The 18,824-nt window shown below is 50.4% G+C and overlaps 1 protein-coding gene across 7 annotated transcripts in view; it reads left to right on the forward strand.

Moving 5' to 3' along the window:
- The window catches only part of Morn1 (MORN repeat containing 1), a 60,127-nt gene that overhangs the window by 21,386 nt on the left and 19,917 nt on the right, over positions 1 to 18,824 (forward strand). For 4 of the 7 annotated variants that reach the window (XR_004121237.1, XM_031379731.1, XM_031379730.1 and 1 more), the window contains 2 exons: positions 2,849 to 2,972; positions 3,427 to 3,599. Coding sequence is in view for 5 of the 7 variants with exons in the window: in XM_031379731.1 (XP_031235591.1) it covers positions 2,849 to 2,972; positions 3,427 to 3,599 (297 nt within the window). In the remaining 2 variants the exon portion in view is untranslated. Of the gene's footprint in view, positions 1 to 2,848; positions 2,973 to 3,426; positions 3,600 to 6,904; positions 9,841 to 18,824 lie in introns of those variants that run through there. The other 3 variants (XM_031379732.1, XM_031379734.1, XR_004121236.1) reach the window with 3 other exon arrangements.

Here is an 18,824-nt window from a genome sequence, read left to right on the forward strand (position 1 = left end):
ATATCTGAGAACTTTGCCTAACCAGAGTGTCTTAGCCAATATCTTACTGCTATAAAGAGACCCCCAGTCTGGTCTACAGAGTGAGTTCCAAGACAGTCAGGGCTATACAGAGACCCCCGTGACCACAGCAACTCCTATACAGGAAAGCATTTATTCAGGACTAGCTGACAGTTTAGAGGCTTAGTCCATTATCATATCAGGGATGCCGACATGGCTGGGAGCGTGTGGGTCGCATGAGAGTAGCTGAAAGCTCCCTATCACAATCCGCAGACCTCAAGCAGAGAGAGAGAGAAGGGGTGAGGGGAAGAGCCAGCCATTGGGCCTGGCTTGAGTATTTGGAACCCTAAAGCCCACCCCCAGTGATGCTCTTACTCCAGCAAGGCCTCCAACAAGGCCACACCTACCTAATACCACTCTCTAAGCTTTCAAGTATGCCTCAAACCACCACACAGGGTCATAAAGATTTAGGACCCTGTAGCTCAGGCTGGACGCAGACTCTCCTCCTCCTCGGAAGTATTGGGTTCTAGTTGTGCTTGAATTTCCTCTTTCTAACTGATCCACATTAACCATAATTATTAATATAGTAGATAAGACTTTTTTTTCAGGTCCCAGCAGTATCCTTTCATCAGGCTGGGCAGCAAGCCCTTTTACCTGCTGAGCCATCTTGCCGACCCTTTGCCTCATTAGTTACGACTCCATCAACTCTCTTCTGGCTTTCTTTCCCTCGTACAGTAGATGGAGGTCTCCATCTAGTTTCATCCCTCCAGGCCGCAGCCTGTAATGGAGGCTGGCTGTTGATGTCTGGAGGCACTTTGATTGGATTTCCCCCTGAGGGATGCCTTGAGGTGCCCTCCCCGACTCCAGGCTTCTGGTTCCTCCTCAGTGATGAAGGGTTGCTGCTCCGCCATCTCTGCTGCTCTGAGCTTCTTGCATCCATGGACATAGGAAAAATTTCAGCCACTATTTCTGCTTTATTTCCCATGTGTGAGATGGCTAGAAACCGTCCCACTGTTTGCAGAAGCACCTTTTCCTTTTTGTTCTTTTATTCCTTCCTCCCTCCCTCCTTTCCTTCCTTGTTTAATTTGTTTGGATGACTTCTCCAGCTCTATTTTCAGGCTCACGAATCTTTTCTTCCGCATCAGTTAATTTGCTGTGGGTCCCACCCACTGCACTTTTTAACCTCACTTGTAATTTGCAGAATCTCTCTTTGCATCCCTGGCTGGCCTTAACTCTGCAGGAGCCCCTCCTGCCTCCGCCTTTCCTTTCCTTGTTCCTTTCCTTCCTCCTGTGCTTCTGCTTTCACTGTGGAGCTGTAAGAACACAGCTACTGAACTTGATCCCCCACTCTCCGTTTTGAGACAGGGTCTCAAACTCACTCTGGTTGAGGGTGTCCCTGAGCCCCAGCTCATCCCAAGTACTCTACTGCCGGGACTACAGCGTGGATCGTAGTACTTTTCCCTTTGTCCCTGATTTTTAATTCCAGCACCCTGGGTCAGTTGTAACTAATTTATTTTTCTCCTCATTACACACCATACTTTCCTGCATTCTTTGCATGCCTGGTAATCTTTGATTTAATGCCAGACATTGTAAATTTTACTTTGTTGGATGCCAGATATTTTTGTATTCCTATAAATATTCTTGAGCTTTTATCCTGAAGCAGAGCAAAGTTATATGAAGAAGGCTTAATCCTTTTGGCCTTGTTTTCATGATTAGTCCAGCAGGTCTGAAGGAGAGAGCACCATCCAGTACCAGCTTTTCCCCAGGACAGAAGCGAGGCCCTCAGAGCACCTAGCCAGTCTCTCCATCTAGGCTAGTAGAGACAAGCATCCCCAGCCCTGTGAGTCCCATGTCCGAGTTTCCTTCAGTTCTTTCTTAGCCTCGTGGAGTCTTCTTTCATGTGTGCCCTAAGCTGTGCTCAGATGTCCCTGGACCCTGCGTAATTCCTCCCCCGTATTTCCAGCTCTTTTTCTTCCGCTGCGATAGTTTGCTGGGGAGCACTGGGGTCTGAGCTGACCCTTGTCATTGCTACCTCAAGTCCGAGCCCACTGGGGCCTGCCACTTTGTCTAAACATTTTCTCAGTTTGTGGAACCTGGCCACTCCCTAAGCCCCCCTGAAGCTGGAGACTCATCTTAGAGCTGTGTCAGGTCTGGGAGCTCAGGACCGTTGCTCCCCTCCATCACACCCCTGCCCATCACTGCCACAGCCATCCTGCCCCACCCACAACATATGTTAGCCAGCACTTCTCTCTGCTAGGTCTTCCAGGTGTGGCCATGTGCCCAGCTCCACCACCCCTGCCTGCCCCAGAAGAGCACAGTGATCTGTAGCTCAAAAAAGACAGGGCTATCTGCTCCTCAGGCCCTGTGCTCAGAGAGTCAGGCCTGCAGCATGTGCACCAAGCCAGAAAATGCTTTTAGGAATCAGCTGTACACCTGGCCCTGTATTAGTGACTGGGGAAGAGGGGGATTGAGGCTGAGCTTATAGCCTGTGGTCAAGCTGGTGGATGAGCAGAAAGAGTAACTGACCAGCTGAGGGCAAGTTGTAGCACGTTGACCCATGAGCTGGTTAGGAAGAGACTCTCCTAGAGCATGAAGGCAGTTGGCCAGGCCCAGAGTTGAAGAGTCAGTGTCCAGGACTCAGGGTGTAGGAGCAGGTATGAAGGGAAAAGAGAAAGCTGCAGGAGGAGACTTCTGCTAGGCACTCATCCAACGAAGGCACAGACAGTTATCAACAGGACAAACAGATGCCCTTCACCTCCAACGTGGAGCCCAGATCCACCCACCCCTGGCTTAGCTCTTCCATCCCTCACACAGTATAAGGGACATGTCTCTTGATTTCTTCCTTTGGAAGGTGAGAGTGGCCGGGTCCTGAAGATCTCAGCAGGTGTCAGATATGTGCAACTCCCAGAGTACTCTGAGGTCAGCTTTTTCAAGATGGATGAAGATCACATGGAGACACCCATCCAGACCCCGTTGTAAGGAGGATACACCCTCCCTGGGGCATTGAGGAGATTAGGCTGGAGAGAGGTCCCTCCGTCCTTCTTGCCCAAATGCCCCATGTACTATAACTAGGGCAGGCCTAGGACATAGTGACAACCAGCTAGACTTTGAAAGGTAGAAACAGAATCAGGTAGACTGATAGGGAGTGGGGGGCCTGAGGGTGCTGTATGCCTCGTAATCAGCAGACACAGGACATAGAAAGAAAGCCACTCACTGGTTCTTCTTTGGCCTTGGTTGGACCCAGCTCAGCAAGCATTTCAGGGTGAGCGACACAACCCTCCAAGGATGACTAAATGTTGCTCCTCAACTAGCCTGAGTCCTAGGGTCAGAGCCACGGCATATACATAAGTGTGAGTTGCCTCATCCCTGTCCCCCTGCCTGTCCTTGCTCCCTTGAGCCTCACTATGGTATTTGATGTCTCCTTCCTAGTGGGTTCCAGTGCATTTCCTACCCTCTGTCTGTGCCCGTGTCCTGGGGGCAGGAGTCCGGGTCTACTGTGGAAAGTGCCAGAGCTGACCTGCTACTCTCCAAGAGAGACTCAGAGCCTGTGCTGGACTCAGGAGCCTTCCATGGCCAGGGAGACACCCTCAGCATCCTGCCAGGTGAGTGGGTTATAGCAGCAATCAGGGGTATCCAAAGTTACAGAGCCCTCAGGACCTGGATGTGTCAGTGACAAGGCACAGTGGACCTGAGTGAAACATGAAGCTCAGGGGTACATACAGGCCTGAGCTGCCATCAGCAGAGAGCAAGTATAGCTGCCTTTACGGGGCCAGGGAGAAATGGGGCTTCCCATCCTGGGTGATCCTGTGGCCTACATCCTTAGCACACAACCCAGGCAGCTACGGAGGACAGCCTATGGTCCTAGGCTGGTCATAGCCATAGGACCCAACCTAAGCTCAGCAGTACAGATGGTTATGGGTCCGTGGCTCTGTCTGTCACAGGCTACCCGGCTTTCCAGTCCATGTCACTGCATGTGTGTTGGTTCACACTGCACTGAGATGGGTCTCCTACTTCCAGGCCAGGCTAGACCTGCACCCTGGCCAGGTCCACCAGTTCAAAGCCAGATTTCCTTTGAGTTGTTTGAGAATTATTCATGCAATTGAAGTTTAGTCACTGCAGTCTGTTGTGCTTGGTGGCATTAAGTTCTCTTGTACTCTGATACATCACAAATGCTGTTTGTATCTTTTTCCTTGGTTTTGGTTGTTTTGAGACCAGCTCTTTCTACATAGCCCTGGCTGTCCTGGGACTCACCTCATAAACCAGGTTAGCCAAAAACTCACAGAGATCCACTGTCTCTGCCTCCTAAATGATGGGATTAAAGGCGTGAGCCACCACTATCTGGCCTCTTTTGTGCTCTTAAAAGGAGTGAGAAGGTTTTGTAAGAGGGCGTCTTCCAGGCAAAATCACATACCTGTGTTTAGGACCCTTTGTGGACTCTCTGACTCAGGACAGACAGCCAGGATTCCCAACCCCTGGCACTGGGATCCTAGCTCTCTGGCTCTCAGGGACAGGGTGCAGGCTATAGGTCAGTGGTTCTCCACCTTCCTAAGGCTGGGACCCTTTACTACAACTCCTCATGTGGGGCTGACCCCCAACCATAAAGTTATTTTCATTGCAACTTCATGAATGTAATCTTGTCACTTATGAATCATAATGTAATATCTAGATATATAATATATATATAATATTAGATATGTAGGATATCTAATATGTGACCCCTGTGAAAGGGTCATTTAGCCCTCAAAGGGGTCACAAGCCACATGTTAGGAACTGGTTCCCTAGGTGATTGATTAGAAAGACATAAGCCAAGTGTTAGAAAACTGTAGCCCATCCCAGACCTGAAACCAAGGGTAGACGTGGCCTTGTAATTCCCCATGACTTATATATGAGCCTGGAGTTGGTTTAAGACACAGTCTTGCTGTGTGAGCCACACAGACATCTTCCTCCTGCCTCAGCTCTGCTAGTACTAGAATTATGGGTGTATGCCGCCCATAATTCCTGGCAAAAGCCAGGGTATGACAGAACATTTCTGGTCATCACAAGCATACTTCAGACATGTCTTTCCCACCTGCCTGTCACTTCACTGTGGCTGCCAGTGGGAGCCAGAGTCCTACCTTGACCCCTTTTGCCCTTGCAAACTACACACAGCCCTAAGTCGAGTCCCTTTCTTTGGGGCTAGTACATAGCTGTGATCACCAGGTGCCTGTCCAGTCACATGACTACTCTGAAGATTCCATTTAGGCATACTGCCACCCTGTCACAACTCCTTCACAGAGCACTTCTGCCCCTAAGTCTGTTCTTGTCTTTTGCCTGCCTCAGTCTCTAAGCCCAGGAACCTTCATGCTGGCATTGGGCAGGGGTGACCCCTCCCAGACAACCCCCTCCTCCCTCCTCCCTTGCTCTTCTCTCTTCTGATGGCTTAGCCTCTTCACAGGCTAGAGCTTCCTGTACCCTAACTCTGCCCCATGTGCTATCCTGGCTGTCCTACCTGGTGTGATGCCTAAGCTCTCCTGAGCCACCTCAGGTTCATCCCGAGACTTCTCACCCTGTGGCCCTCCACGGCCCTCCTGACAATTGCTGATGGCTTGTGCTCTCTGCAGTTTTGTTATTCACAGGATAGAGGAAGGACAAAAAGGAGAGTGGTGAGGTGGAAAGTCAAGATCTCAGCAGCACACACCTTTGGGGTATCCCCCAGCAATCCTGTTGGCTGGTGGTCTTTGCCAGGGCAGCAACATCTCTGAGAACAAGAGGATTGTCCAGACAGCAATCTTGAGAAGCAGCAAAGGCTGCAGATCCTCCCACAGAAACACAAAGTATAGGGTGGGGGCTCATAGTATTTCCTTAATGAGCAAGCTACAGGCTCCAGAAGCCAAGCAGACCCTGTATACCCATGGACAGAAGCCATGCTGATTTGGCCTTGGGGCCGGCAGATCCAGTGAACCCCAGGAGGCAACTTGGTCCATCTCCCCCTTCATCTGTCTCCACCTCAGTCACAGGAGCAATTTCATGCTGCATTGGCAGAATAGTTCTCATATTTCTGCATAAAAATACTCACTGGGCGCCACGCCTTCTGCTCTGAAAGATTTTCAGAGCCAAGTACTGCTGTCTCAATGAAAACCAGGCCCCAGAATTCAGAGCTTGTTCTATGCTGCTGAAAGTGCCTGCCCTGTCTCCTGCAGGCAGCTCCCCAGTGTGGCTCAGAGTCTATGTGATAGTATCCTAGGACAATCTAAGAAGAGGTAACCCAGAGGCACAGGAGCACAGTACACTCAAGGTTAACGTAGGAGCCAAGGCCAGGTTCAATGTGAGATCTGTGAGGTGTTTGTCACCCAGGAGTCACAAAGAGCATGGGTCTCCTTTCAGAAGAACCACAAAGCTTTGAGTCTGATACTTGAAGTCTGATGTTGACCTTGGTCATTCTAGACAAATACTCTGACTACATCCCTGGTCACTGTTCCCTGTTTGGAGTTCCTTGAGGGCTGACCAGCACCTCTGGACCCAGCTGTGAGAGCCTGGATGCCTTTTCTGTTTGTCTAACTAGACTCTGCTGATTCTGTAAAATGAGGTCACCAACCTCCACAGGCCATGTGTACAACCACCCCACCTCCCACCATGTATAGGAGGGCTAGGTGAGGTAAACACACTTAAATAGACTGAACCAAGGTGGCAGACCAAGGATCCGGGAAATGGCTTTCTACCTATTTCTACCTTTCTTAAAACTTTTCTTGCCTAAGAGTCTCATGGTATGAGTAAATCTTTGCTCTTTGCTCTGTCTGCCCATATGTCACAACAGGTAGGGTAAAGGGTCCAGGAGTGGCCCATGGTAGGGAGTTTCAGGCCCTTAGATCCCACTGGGAGCTGAGCTATTCTCCAAACAAGGGCCACATGAATTCCCACCATTTTCCAGGAGTCTTTCAGCCCCCAGGGATTCCAGGACCAAGTCGGGAACTGTGTTCCAGGACCAGGCAGAGACTGTGCTCCAGGACCAAGCATCCTTCCATTCTTCTGTCACCATTTGCTGCACGAAAGATCCAGATCTCTGGCAGGAAAGTGCAAAGGCCAAAGCCACATGGGATAGCAAGAGCCCAGGAGAGGCAGTTCTGTTTCCCCACCCACCCCACCTCCCGACCTCCCGCTAGTGGTGACAGAGTAGAGCGTGCCCTTCGCTCTTGATCCTTCAGGCTTACCCTTCATTTCTGTGATCCATTTAGACAGATTTATTGTACTACTCATTTTCAGCTTCGATCCATTTAGCTAGTTTTCCTGCTATCAATGTAACATCCAAAGTTGCTCTTTCTTTCTGGGTACTCTCTCCTGTTAGTCTGCCTTACACTCAGTGACAGAGACACCCCTAACTGCTCTGCCCCAGTGATCCCAGCGGTACTTCCAAGGTCCCCATCTAGCACCTCCAGTTTCCGGAGAATGGAAGAGCCCTCTGACCATTTGTGTCTCCTCCCTAGGCATTCTGCAAAGCCTTTAAGTCACTCCAGAAGTTTAACCGTCCTGAGCAAGAGCAAGGTCTGAAAAAGAAACCCTTCACCCTCGTGATGAGTGCCCCTGTAACTGGAAAGCCTGAATGTCACAGCTTAGGACCAGCCTGTGCTGCCAGGGACCTAGCCAGGCTTCTCCCACATCTGGGGCTGCTCCTAGAGCCCCTCTCTGGGTTGACAGGAAGGAGGTATCCAAGGAGGCATGCCTCAACCTGTGACAAGGAGCTAGAAGGCAAGCCCTACACAGACGTGCCAAGCTGTGCCTAGAGACTCCAGCTAAAGCAGTCTTATTGTGTAAGGGGACTGTGTCCTTAGAGTAGACTTCAGTATTTAAAAACTAACAAACAAACAGAAACTGATCATCTTGCCCTTGTCCCTGGCCTGGTTCCTTTGCTCCCTTACTGGGTCCCTGGTGCCAACATTCTCCCTTCTAGGCAGATCCTTGCCAAGGGCCTATGAGGCCACCTCAGGCCCTGTGGTTCTGAATGCTATGTGAAGGACTAGGGAGCAGCTTTGCAGCAATACCTTAGAGCTGCTTCCTATGCTGGACTGGAAGGAGCCGGGTACCAAGGACCCTATGGGTAGGATGTCCTGACTGTGTGCTTGGTCATCTCAGAAAGTGTTCACTTACCTCCCCAGCCACCTAGACAAGTCACTAAGGAGCAAGGCAGAGACAAGAGCCTTCAGAGCCCAGTCAGTAGACAGTAACTGAGCAGAAGGCCTGAGTGAAGACAACGAGGAGCTACATGGTTCTTGTTCTTGCTGAGACGCCTTAGGATGATGCTTCTGTACAGGGCACATAAGACACCACTAGAAGCCACGTGTACAGCCAGAGTCAAGGATGGTTCTCCTCCCTCTCCTTCCCTCCATGCTCTAACTGATGGGCAGATATACGGGACTGACCCATCTGCCCCACAATCACAGCTTTACTGCGAGTCAGACGAGTGTTCAGAGTGAGATATGGCTGCTCTTTCCAAATGACACAGTAGTAACCTCCACTCCACTGGTGTTTGCTTCTTCCTCACACAGAAGCCAGGAACGGGGGCAGGTCCGTCACCAGCTGTGGATTCCACACTTCTGTCTTTTATTCTGCTCTATGTCATTTTTGTTTACCATGGCATGATCTCTAGGACGCTTCTGACATCATGCTAAATCTTATTAAGCAGGAAGGAGAACATATGAGGGGCAGAACTCAATCATACAGTCACATATCCATCACATGGAGATAAGCATAGTGTGCCAACAAAGATTAGGCTCCATTGTTAGAGAAGAAGGGGAAACTGGACACTGGGCATCTCTGCCAAGTAGAAATTCCATCAAGGTACATCATCCATGCTGCGTACATAGATGGATGTCAGAGAGGCTCCCCAGCACCACTTTAGTTGCAGACCATGTATCCACTCTCCATCTGTGACAAAGGCTGTCCCATTATGACTCCCAAAGCCCTGCAGACTAGCCTCTAACACCCCAGACCACAGGGCTGTGACGATAGGCTTGTGGCTGTAATAGCATCCGTAGTGAGCAGGCCTGCAGAAACAGCCACAATGGCTTCAGCTGACTTCACATTGCAGGAGTTTTCCAGGTTGACCAGCAGCCTCTGCTCAGGGTCATTCATGTGAGAGTGAGGGTGACAAGCCACCTAGCCTACTCCTACCTACCATGTACTCCCTAGAGGACAGCATGTTCCCCCAACCTGCCGTTTGGCACCTTTGGGTGCCAAGGGGTTTCTGTTTAGAGCAAACCAGCCTGGAGGTCAGGCTGCCCTGAGGAGAGACAGGGAAGGAAACTGTGGGTGAAATACAGAGCATACATGAGTCAGACCTGAAACTACAGCCGAGCAGGAGGCGGCACACACTTTAAAGCAATTACAGTGTTTCAGCGTGTTCCCAAAGCCTGAGGCCAACAGCCATTGGTAGAGGGAGTCCCATCTCCCAAGGTAGGAACAGCCCTCCCCCTCTGCAGACAAGTGGCACCCCCAACCTACTGTCAATTCCTCTGGACTGAAAGATAATCGGCTTGCACACAGTGGCCTAGTGGGAGGGAACTAGACACAGCTGGCAGGAGGGGCTTCAGGAGGCATTGTCCCTGGGTGGAGGCTACTGATCCCCCAGAGACTAGAGTCAGACCAGCCCCTCTACCCCCACCTGTAGCAACATTCTTAAGGTTTGCTAAGCATGTGGCAGCCACCAGGTCATTGAGGCCACTCCTCTGAGGCATTCCTGGCTTTGGCCCACTGTGCCTCCAACTGGGACTCAGGGTCTCAGGCTTCCTTGGTCTGGGATTCCAGACAATTCAGGAAACAAACCCTCTAAAAACTTGTGTTTCCACCTTTACAAATAATAAAACAAAGAAAGACAATACATTCTGCGTCGGGGGTCGGGAGCCCTAAAGTCAGTAATAGGTAATTGCAAAATGTGGTATTTCATTATTCTGTTGGTATGAAATATTTCAGTTGTTTTAATTGTTTTTAAATTTCCAGTAGACTATTTGCATTTCGATGAGTAGAACCGACAATTCCTAGGCGTGGATTATTGCCAGATATTGCAAGTCCTATTTTGGATAAATTACAGCACCCAGATTTTAGCAACAAAGCACATTGATTTTATATTCAAAGGGCTTTTTATATTTAGTCTCTTAACCTTTTGTAATTCCCACCCACAGCTTGAAGCGCAGAGCCCTTTGTGTTCCTTGTTCTCGGTGGGGCGTCTGCCGCGCCCCACAATTTGGGCCCATTGACTCATGCGGCAGGTGCGGATGATTGCGGGTGGACGCTGTGGGTGCGGGCTGCTGATTGCAGGATGGAGAGGTGGGCTCTGGGCCCTGTGGCTCAGACAATCCCTTGCAAATTAGCTTTGGGAACCTAAAAGAGCCATTGCAGTATGAGGTCAGATTTTCTCCTTCTCTCTCTCTCTCTCTCTCTCTCTCTCTCTCTCTCTCTCTCTCATGCACAAAACCATCCTGCTGCATGTTTCCAATTGGTCTGAATGGTCTCTCTTTTTCATGTGTTGGATAAATGATTTTGAGTGTTCATTGAATTTGATCTGTGAAGAATCAACTGTTACTGTATAGCAGTTTTTAAAACCAAGGTGCCCTTTGTCGCTAATTCAGTCTCGCCAATAAAGTGGCAGAATGTTTAGCAGAGAATTTCTGGAAATTTTCATGGCCTCACAGGGTGACACTGAATTTTAATATTAATTGTCTGTGGTTAATTACTGCAAGATATCCTGAGAGAGCCATATTTCTAAAGTGAAGTTTGTACTATAAATTCTTTTATAATGAATTATTATAGAGAGAGGAAGTTCCAGAAAAATATAGCATAAAAAGATGTATTACTTCCCATACTGAGGCAGCAATGGGAGTGGAAGTTTGCTTAGATGTCAGTCTGTGCAAACACACAGAAAGAAGGCTTGTGTGCGGGGTCCCCACTTGTTAACCTTGAGTAAGTTTAGCCTGCAGTTTGACGCACAGATGGGGTTGAAGGGGAGGACAACCCCTGCCCAGGACTCAGCTGCCCCTTCAGCATGACTTTGTTCTGTTTTTCTCTTGAGTAAAATTGAATCTCTCTCTCACTGCCTCCTTCCCCTAGGGCTTCTTACTTCTCACAGGTTCTCGCTTTTCTCATATAAAAAGGAGTTTAATTCTATTTTTGTCTTAATTTACGGGAAGAAGACGTGTTCATGCAGTGGCATATATAATATGGAAGTCAGAGCCCAACTATCCCAAGTCGGTTCTCTCCTTCCGCTCTATGGTTCCAGGGGATCAAACTCAGGTCAGGCTTAGCAGCAAGCCTCTACCTGCTGAGCTATCTCACCTGCCCACCTCCCCCTCCCCCGCCCCGTTCTCTCTTGGCTTTGTTTTTGTTTGTTTTTGTTTTTGTTTTTCTTCTCTCTCTTCCTGCCTAAGCAAATCAATCGTAAAATTATTAAGTCTTAATAATGAGGGCATATCTGGGACCCATGTGAGCACAAAAGACAGAGCCTAAGTGGCATAAAGAAGGCTCACTGCATGGCGTGGTCTGAGCCTGAGGTTGGAGGAGGCTCTGTGAGGACCATGGTGGTTAGAGTCAGGACACTAGAGTAGCTCCAGGGAGCTCCTGCCTTGAGAGCCCTGAGGCAAGAGGTCAGATATGGAAAATGAGACCCTCAGAAGTCAAAGGATGTTTGAGTATAGCACCTGTATTATAGGCAAATGTAAACATAGATGTAGATGTGGACCTGTATACCTATATACAAACAGCTGGGCCTGTGAGCAGCGCCCACCCCCAGCAGCAGAGAGCAGGCACAGCACCTGGTGTTGGAGGTTCACATGCTGCCTTTATGAGAACCTATGTAGAGGTGAGGCCTGCAGAGCTAGATGGGAGGTGAACCAGTAAGAGTGTGTCTGCCAGAGGTGGGCGCTCCAGCCACATGAGGCAGGCACTGCAGGCCAGCCTGAGACAACTGGGCATTTAAATGAAGAGTGACCCTGAATCAGAGGCCACTGAGTAGTGTGTGCCTGAATCTCCAAGAAGCATGTCTGGGATGTCATGTAAGGCTAATGCCATGTGGCATTTTATGTGGCCTTGAAGCCCCATTAAAACCCTGCCAGAGTCCAGGGGGAAGAGATAGTGCCTAGTGGAGCCTGGAAGCTGTCACTGTAACCAAATCAAAGAGTGGACCCTTAGTAATTTCACAGAACATCTGTTCTACTCGGGGATGGGAGCAGACCCAATGCCTCTTTTGCCAAAAACTCAGAGTCTACTTCTACCTATAGTAGGACCTGTGACAGGCAGAGAGACTTTCCCCAGAGGGCGTAGCCTGGAGCTTTCATAAGTCCCAGGGTCACTGCAGTCAGGAAAAGGCCATGGTCTCTGGCCTTGAGCTCCTGCCATGGACAGGTGCTCTGTGAGTTGCAGTGGAAGGTCAGGAAGCCTCAGGGTGATTCCAGGCCCTGATATCTGCTGTGTGGACAGCTGTCTGTAGAATTGAGACCTTTTATCTTGATGGACTTTTGCTGTACTAGGGATGGAAGCCAGGGCCTTGCAAACACCAGCACACAAATACCACTGAGCCACACCCCTCATTCCCCAATAGCTTTTATGAGTAAAGAAAGAAAAGACCTTCCTCCCCTCCTACCTGCAGTTTCCTAAGAGAGTTTGTAGTTGCTGGACAGGTTTGAGCAGCACCTTGATGTCAAGATGGAGCCTGCAGCCCTTGCAGCCCTTTATGCCCATCCGCCCAAGCACGAGGAAGCCAACTGGCCTCTGTAGCCATGGCCCACAGTGGGACCATGGGTAGCCCTAGCTGCCTTAAAGGAACCCAGTTCTCCCCACCCCCCTTTGGTCCCACTGTTCTGTTTTGAGCTAGATATCTGAGTCCCCCTAGCTCTGAGAACCAGGAGGCCTCCCCACCGCTGCCAGAAAGGAGGTGGTGGCATGCTCTACCGTGGTACGGGCCTCCAGGGACAGCAAGTCAAGGCAGAGGGCATGGGGCAGTGGCCCTCTCAGGAGGCCCCAGCTGCACGGGAAGCATTGCATCTTAAATGGCATATGGTCACATGCACAGTCACTACTCTGGTGGCTCTTCTGACTCCGCTGACAGTACCAATGCAGAAACCATTCTGAGGCAGAGACAGAGAGAGGAAGTATGGTCCGCTCCATAGAGGACCTTGGTAGAGGTAGCAGGGACAAGCAGATCTCCAGACCGGGTCTGTCTCCATGGGAACACTAGCTCCCTATTGCCCTAGGCCTTAAGGTCTCCTGCCTGCTGTCTCTGGAGGGCTGAGACCTCCATCTCCTATGACTCTGGGCCATTCTAAAGTAGCACCAGACAAGTAGCAAGGTTGCCTGCATCCTGATCAGCCTTGAAGGCAGTTTTGTTGTATGTTTCATTTAAAAAAACAAAACAAAAAACAAAAACAAAACAGGGTCTATGAGCCAGGTGGTGTTAGAGCATGCCCTTGGGAGGCAGAGGCAGGTGGGTCTCTGAGTTCGAAGCCACCCTGGTCTACAGAGCAAGTTCCAGGACAGGCAGAGCTACACAGAGAAACTCTGTCTCAAAAAAACAAGCCAAGCCAAGCCAAGCCAAGTCAAGGGTCTGTGAAGTCCTTGTTGTCCTGAATTCACTCATATAGACCATGCTGGCCTTAAACCCATAAAGATTCCCCTGCCTCAGCCTCCTATGGTGTGTGCTATTACACCCAGCTTCAGGAGCAGTGATGAGGGAAGTGAGAGAGAAGGCAAGTCAACCAGAGCAGCTGCAATACCAGCCTCGTGACCCCTTCCTGCCTGCTACTCCCCTTTACCCAGGACCCTTGTCAGCTCTCCTCTCTACCTGCTCTGTGCATGCAAGCATGAGGTTAGCCAGAATAGGAACCCCAACCATTCCTAATCCTGTGATCAGAGAGCCCTGTTCATCTGTGGCCTTGACCCAGGGCTCTCTAGTCAGTTTCTGCTCATTCAAGGACTTCGAGTATCCATCCTGTACAGGGACATAAGAGTCTCATACTCCAGGCTACATACAGCCACTTAGGGTGGGGCTGAGTTTCAGGAGGGCTGCAGGCTTAGTGGACACCCAAACTTGTACCCGGGCTGGCTTTGCTGCCTGCTTTTCCGTTCTTGCTAACCGGCTGCCCAGGACAGCTGTGGCTTCCGAGCGGAGCTGCCTGCAGATGAAATGTGATCAGGAACCCCACATAAGCAGGTACCTAGGAACCCCTTACTAGCTCCTCCTGGCCTGGGGCCCTTTCAGCATCCCCACAGGGCCTACTGCTGTCCCAGTGGCCCAGCCTTGCTGTTTCGCTGTATACAAACAGCTTGGCTGGGGAGAGCCTCCTGAAGGCGAGGAGTGGGCGGGGTGTCAGAAACAAACTCAGAAAGAACCTCGAATTAGCCCAAGTCTTGGAAGCTTGCCAGCAGCAGCACGCTGGCTTCCCTGTTCCAAGGCAGTTCTGACAGGGAGCTCCAGAGGCAGGCATGGAGCAGCCGCGTGCCTGAGGCTGTGAGTTTCACAAAGGAGTTTCCAAGCGGCTTAGGCGTGGGCTCTTCAGAAAAAAGAAAAAAAGAAAAAAGTCACATGGGCATGAAAGGGCTCATGCCTTTTACCTTAGCACTTAGGAGGCTGAAATAGAATTGTTGTGAGTTCAAGGCTGGCTGAGCTGGGCTATATAATGAAACCCTGCCTTAATTTTTTTTTTTTTTTAAAGTCACCATGAAGAACCCAAGCAAATAAATCACTCCAGTGTTCACACTCTGGATCCCAAGGCAAGCTCTCGAGAACTACTCAGAGTTTGGGAAATGGGCTGTAGCTAAGGATAAGTTCTGCCCTCTGGGCTTCAGGGAAACAGGGAAGATTACATGGGGCCCTCCTGGCAAATGAGTGTTGGGTGGAGTAAGGACGGGCTTTGCACAGCCAAGGCACCTCGTAGTTCTCGTGGCTCTACTGAGCAGCCATGATACTGCATCTGCCTGGGGCCCCAGAGCCACCACTGCCTACCAAGAGCCTGGCTCAGAAAACAGATAGAGGGCAGTCACCATTGTCACCAGGCTGTGCACCATCCCTGTCCAGGGTTCTAAAGATCAACATTTTTTTTTTTTTTTAATTTTAGTTTTTTGCAGAGTCTCTTGTAGCCTGGCTGGTTTCATATTATGTAGTTAGGGAGAACCCTACACTTCTGATCCTCCTACCTGCACTTCCTGAGTGCTGCAATCACGGGCATGTACCCCCATGCCCAATCTGAAGTTTTTGATAAAAGAATAGATCAAAACTGTCTGGTCAGGAGAGGAGACCTGTCTGGAGGAATAGCTCAGCAGTTTAGAGCTGTGGCTGCTTTTCCAGAGAACTCAGGTTCAATACCCAGCATCCACAGGGCAGCCCACAACTATCTCTGACTCTCTTTCTAGGGAATCAGATGCCCTCTCCTGCCCCCCAGAGCACCAGGCATGTATGTGGTATATATACATACATGCAGGCAAATACCATAACACATTAAATAATAATGAATAAAATCTCAAAAAGAAAAAAAAAAAAGCCCAAAGCTGGCCTACGGGGAAAGGGAACAGGGCAGGGGTGAAACTAGAGACTGGAGTGTATTTTCCTACACAATAAATATCCATTTACTCAGCTGATTCTCCATCTAGGCCCCCTGGCCCCAGGTCAAATAGTATAGCCTCAGGAGAGGTCATATGGCATGCAGACACAGACATCAGTCCTCCAAATCTGAAACAGTTCCACCTTAGTGATCAGGCAGATGACCTGTAGTAGTGACACAGTGTCCAACACAGCCACCTCAGAGGAGCAAGGGTTTCTTTTGGCTCATGGTTCTCAGGGTTTCCATCCATGGCCAATTGGCCCCATGCACTTGGGCAAGATGTCATAGCAGCAGGAACAATAATGGAAGAGGGTCTTCCTTTACATATATTGGTGTGTATGGTGGCAGGTAGAGCCAGAGGCACAGTACACAGCTTTTACATATGCACTGGGGATCCAAACTCAGGACCTCACACTTGTTCATCAAATTCTTTACCCACTGATCCAGCTCACCTACCTCCCTCTTCACGTCTTGGTGGACAAAACCCACTAAGAGTAGATTAGAGGCCTGATTAACCTTCAAATCTATGCCCCAGTGACCTGATATAACCTTCAAATCTATGCCCCAGTGACCTGATATAACCTTCAAATCTATGCCCCAGTGACCTGATTCCCTTCAGAGTCTCTTCAACCTCCCAAAACAGTGCCACCAGCTGGAGACCAAGAACTGAGCACATGAGGCTATGGGAGACATTTCAAACCATTCCTCAGGCCAACTGGAAGCAAGAACAACCCATAGAACAGGTCACCTGCAGAGCTCTGCTGCCCTGTGTGCCTGGGCCTGTTCCCCCCACTTGTAAATGGGGCAGTGGGTAATCCCTGGATGTGTGCGAACTGTGTGAGAAGTGCTTACTCAGACTCTGGTCCTGGAAGCCTCGGGGTGCCACACTTGATTGCTGGCCCGTGGAAAGCAAGCTAAGAAGTCAGAGAGAGAGCTAGAGGGCTGCATGCTGGGGAGGCCGGAGCAAAGACTGGATAGAAATCAGGCACTGCTGCCCATAGCTCTAGGGGTAGAACCTCTGTCAGTGGATGGCAGACCCTCCAAGTTAGCTCCAGCCACAGCAGGGCCAAAAGAACAAGAGCATCCTTATATGGCCAAGGCAGCCATACTGTCAGCATAGAAACCCTCACCTGGACACCTGGGCAGTTGTCAAAACCCAGGCTGCTTGCCTGACCTTAGCAGCATGCAAAGCTCCCGTAGGTGTCCTTTTGATGGGAACCCCACCGCTAACTTATTCAGGCCCTGCACTGTTCCTTGGCTAATGGAGTGCACACGGAAGACTAATGCACTGTGTCTGGTCACCTCCAGGCGAGTCCATTCCATCCCCTCAGGGCTAGTAATATTTGAGTTTTTGAATTCACTTAAACAAAGAAAATATCTCAGCCTCCGGCTTGTGCTGCTCCTGGCGAGTCCTGGGCCCAGGGCAGCTGTTTCACGATAAGGCCTGTCCTCTCAGTCTTGTTTATTCCTGCAGTTTCTCTGCCTTCTGCCTCCGTGTCCTACACAGGTGATTAGGGAGTCTAATTGGTTTGCCTGTAAAAAAGATAATTAATTGGTATTTCCTTCACGGAGAGGTCAGGCTGCCCGTTCTGATCCCTAGCAGAGCTCTTCCCGACTCCAGAGCCCCCTCCCTGGAGGTGGCCCAGCAACCTTTATCTTGCTGATAAAGTCATAATTGCCATCAGCACTGGCAGGCCTTAGGGTTGGTTCCCAGAGATTAAGAGTCCCGCTGGGCAGCGGTGGCACGCGCCTTTAATCTCAGCACTTGGGAGGTAGAAGCAGGAGGATTTCTGAGTTCTAGGCCAGCCTGGTCTACAAAGTGAGTTCCAGGACAGAGAAACCCTGTCTTGAAAAACAAACAAAAAAAAAAAGAGTCCCTTCCCTGGGCCGCTTGGTTGGGAGAGGTGGGAGAGGTAGCAGATGTAGTTCCAGGGCCGGGGAGCCTCCAAAAATGTAGCAGCAGTATCCATAGAGCACTTGGTAGCTACAGTACAAAGCAACTGCTGCAAAGCCCTTGCCCCAGAACTGGTGAAAGTGAGAACCCCACCCCCACAGTCAAGGGTGGTCTCCCCGAGCGCTGCAGGGATGGAGTGGAGTAATGAGCAGTGTTGGAATACCTCTCCCTGGTGTCTCTTCAAGCACTGGAAGTGTCTGACTCCCTCCCCCCTGCCCCCACCCACAGCTGTCCGTGGCTGGAAGGCAGACACTCCTATTGACAGCACTGTTCCCGTATCTGATAGCAGCTCTGTGGCTTATCACTCCTTGGCAGTAAGATCTTAAGCCTTGAGGAGGCTCTCGAAGTCTTTAGCCCTTATCTCTCTTATGGTTCAGCCTGATAGGACCGAGTTTGTAGACAGGGTGGACACAGGTGAAGTGGTTGCCCCAGGGGTGAACTGAGCAGGAGGTGAGACCACCACAACGAGTGAGATTCCCGGCAGCTGGGGCAAAACTGGTCAGGACATCCCCAGGTGTTATCTGCAACAGTCCCGTGAAGCATGATGGGAAGGGAACAACGAGCCCTGGGGACACAAGAGGTGGCTGGTGAGAGGGACTCTAGGGCTATCTGAAGAATGGGTAGGTAGCCTCAGGGTGCAGAGGGGAAGGGCTCAGTCTGAGGATCAAGGAGGAGGGTTGCTTATCCTTTGGCACCCCAACAGAGGTCTGAACCAGTCTTATGCTGGGGGTGTGGGGTTGGGGGTGAGAAATGAGTTACAGGGCAGCCTGGGGACAGAGAGCCCAGGTGGGACCATCACAGCACAGGACTATAGAGTCACCAGGGAGCAGAACAGTGAGAAGAGTGGGGACATAGGGTTGGAGAGAGGCCATCTGTCTGTTAAGGGGGAGGACGGGAGTTATGTCTGGGGACCCAAGTGCTTGTGGCTGCACTATGTGGATATCCTAGGACAACGTATGGCTATTGCAGGAAGCTGTGTATCTGTTCTCCCAGGAGTCAGGAGTTGGGGCTATGCTGGATGAATGTGACACTCACCTATTTCTACAAGAAGTGAGAGGGGGGTCTACTCAGAAGAACAGAGACCAACTTATGTGAGGGGCACCCACAGCAGGGCCTGGTGTTGTGTGAGCCTGGGCAGTAGCCAGTGATGACAGGATAGGACAGGTGACAGTCCCCTCCTGAAGTCTGGGTGCAGAGGGACAGGTGACAGTCCTCCAGAAGCCTGTGTGCAGAGGGACAGGTGACAGTTCCCCTGAATCCTGTGTGCAGAGGGACAGGTGACAATCCCCCCCTGAAGTCTGGGTGCAGAGGGACAG

The sequence above is a fragment of the Mastomys coucha genome, unplaced genomic scaffold, assembly GCF_008632895.1.
Source record: "Mastomys coucha isolate ucsf_1 unplaced genomic scaffold, UCSF_Mcou_1 pScaffold18, whole genome shotgun sequence".
Taxonomy (NCBI): domain Eukaryota; kingdom Metazoa; phylum Chordata; class Mammalia; order Rodentia; family Muridae; genus Mastomys; species Mastomys coucha.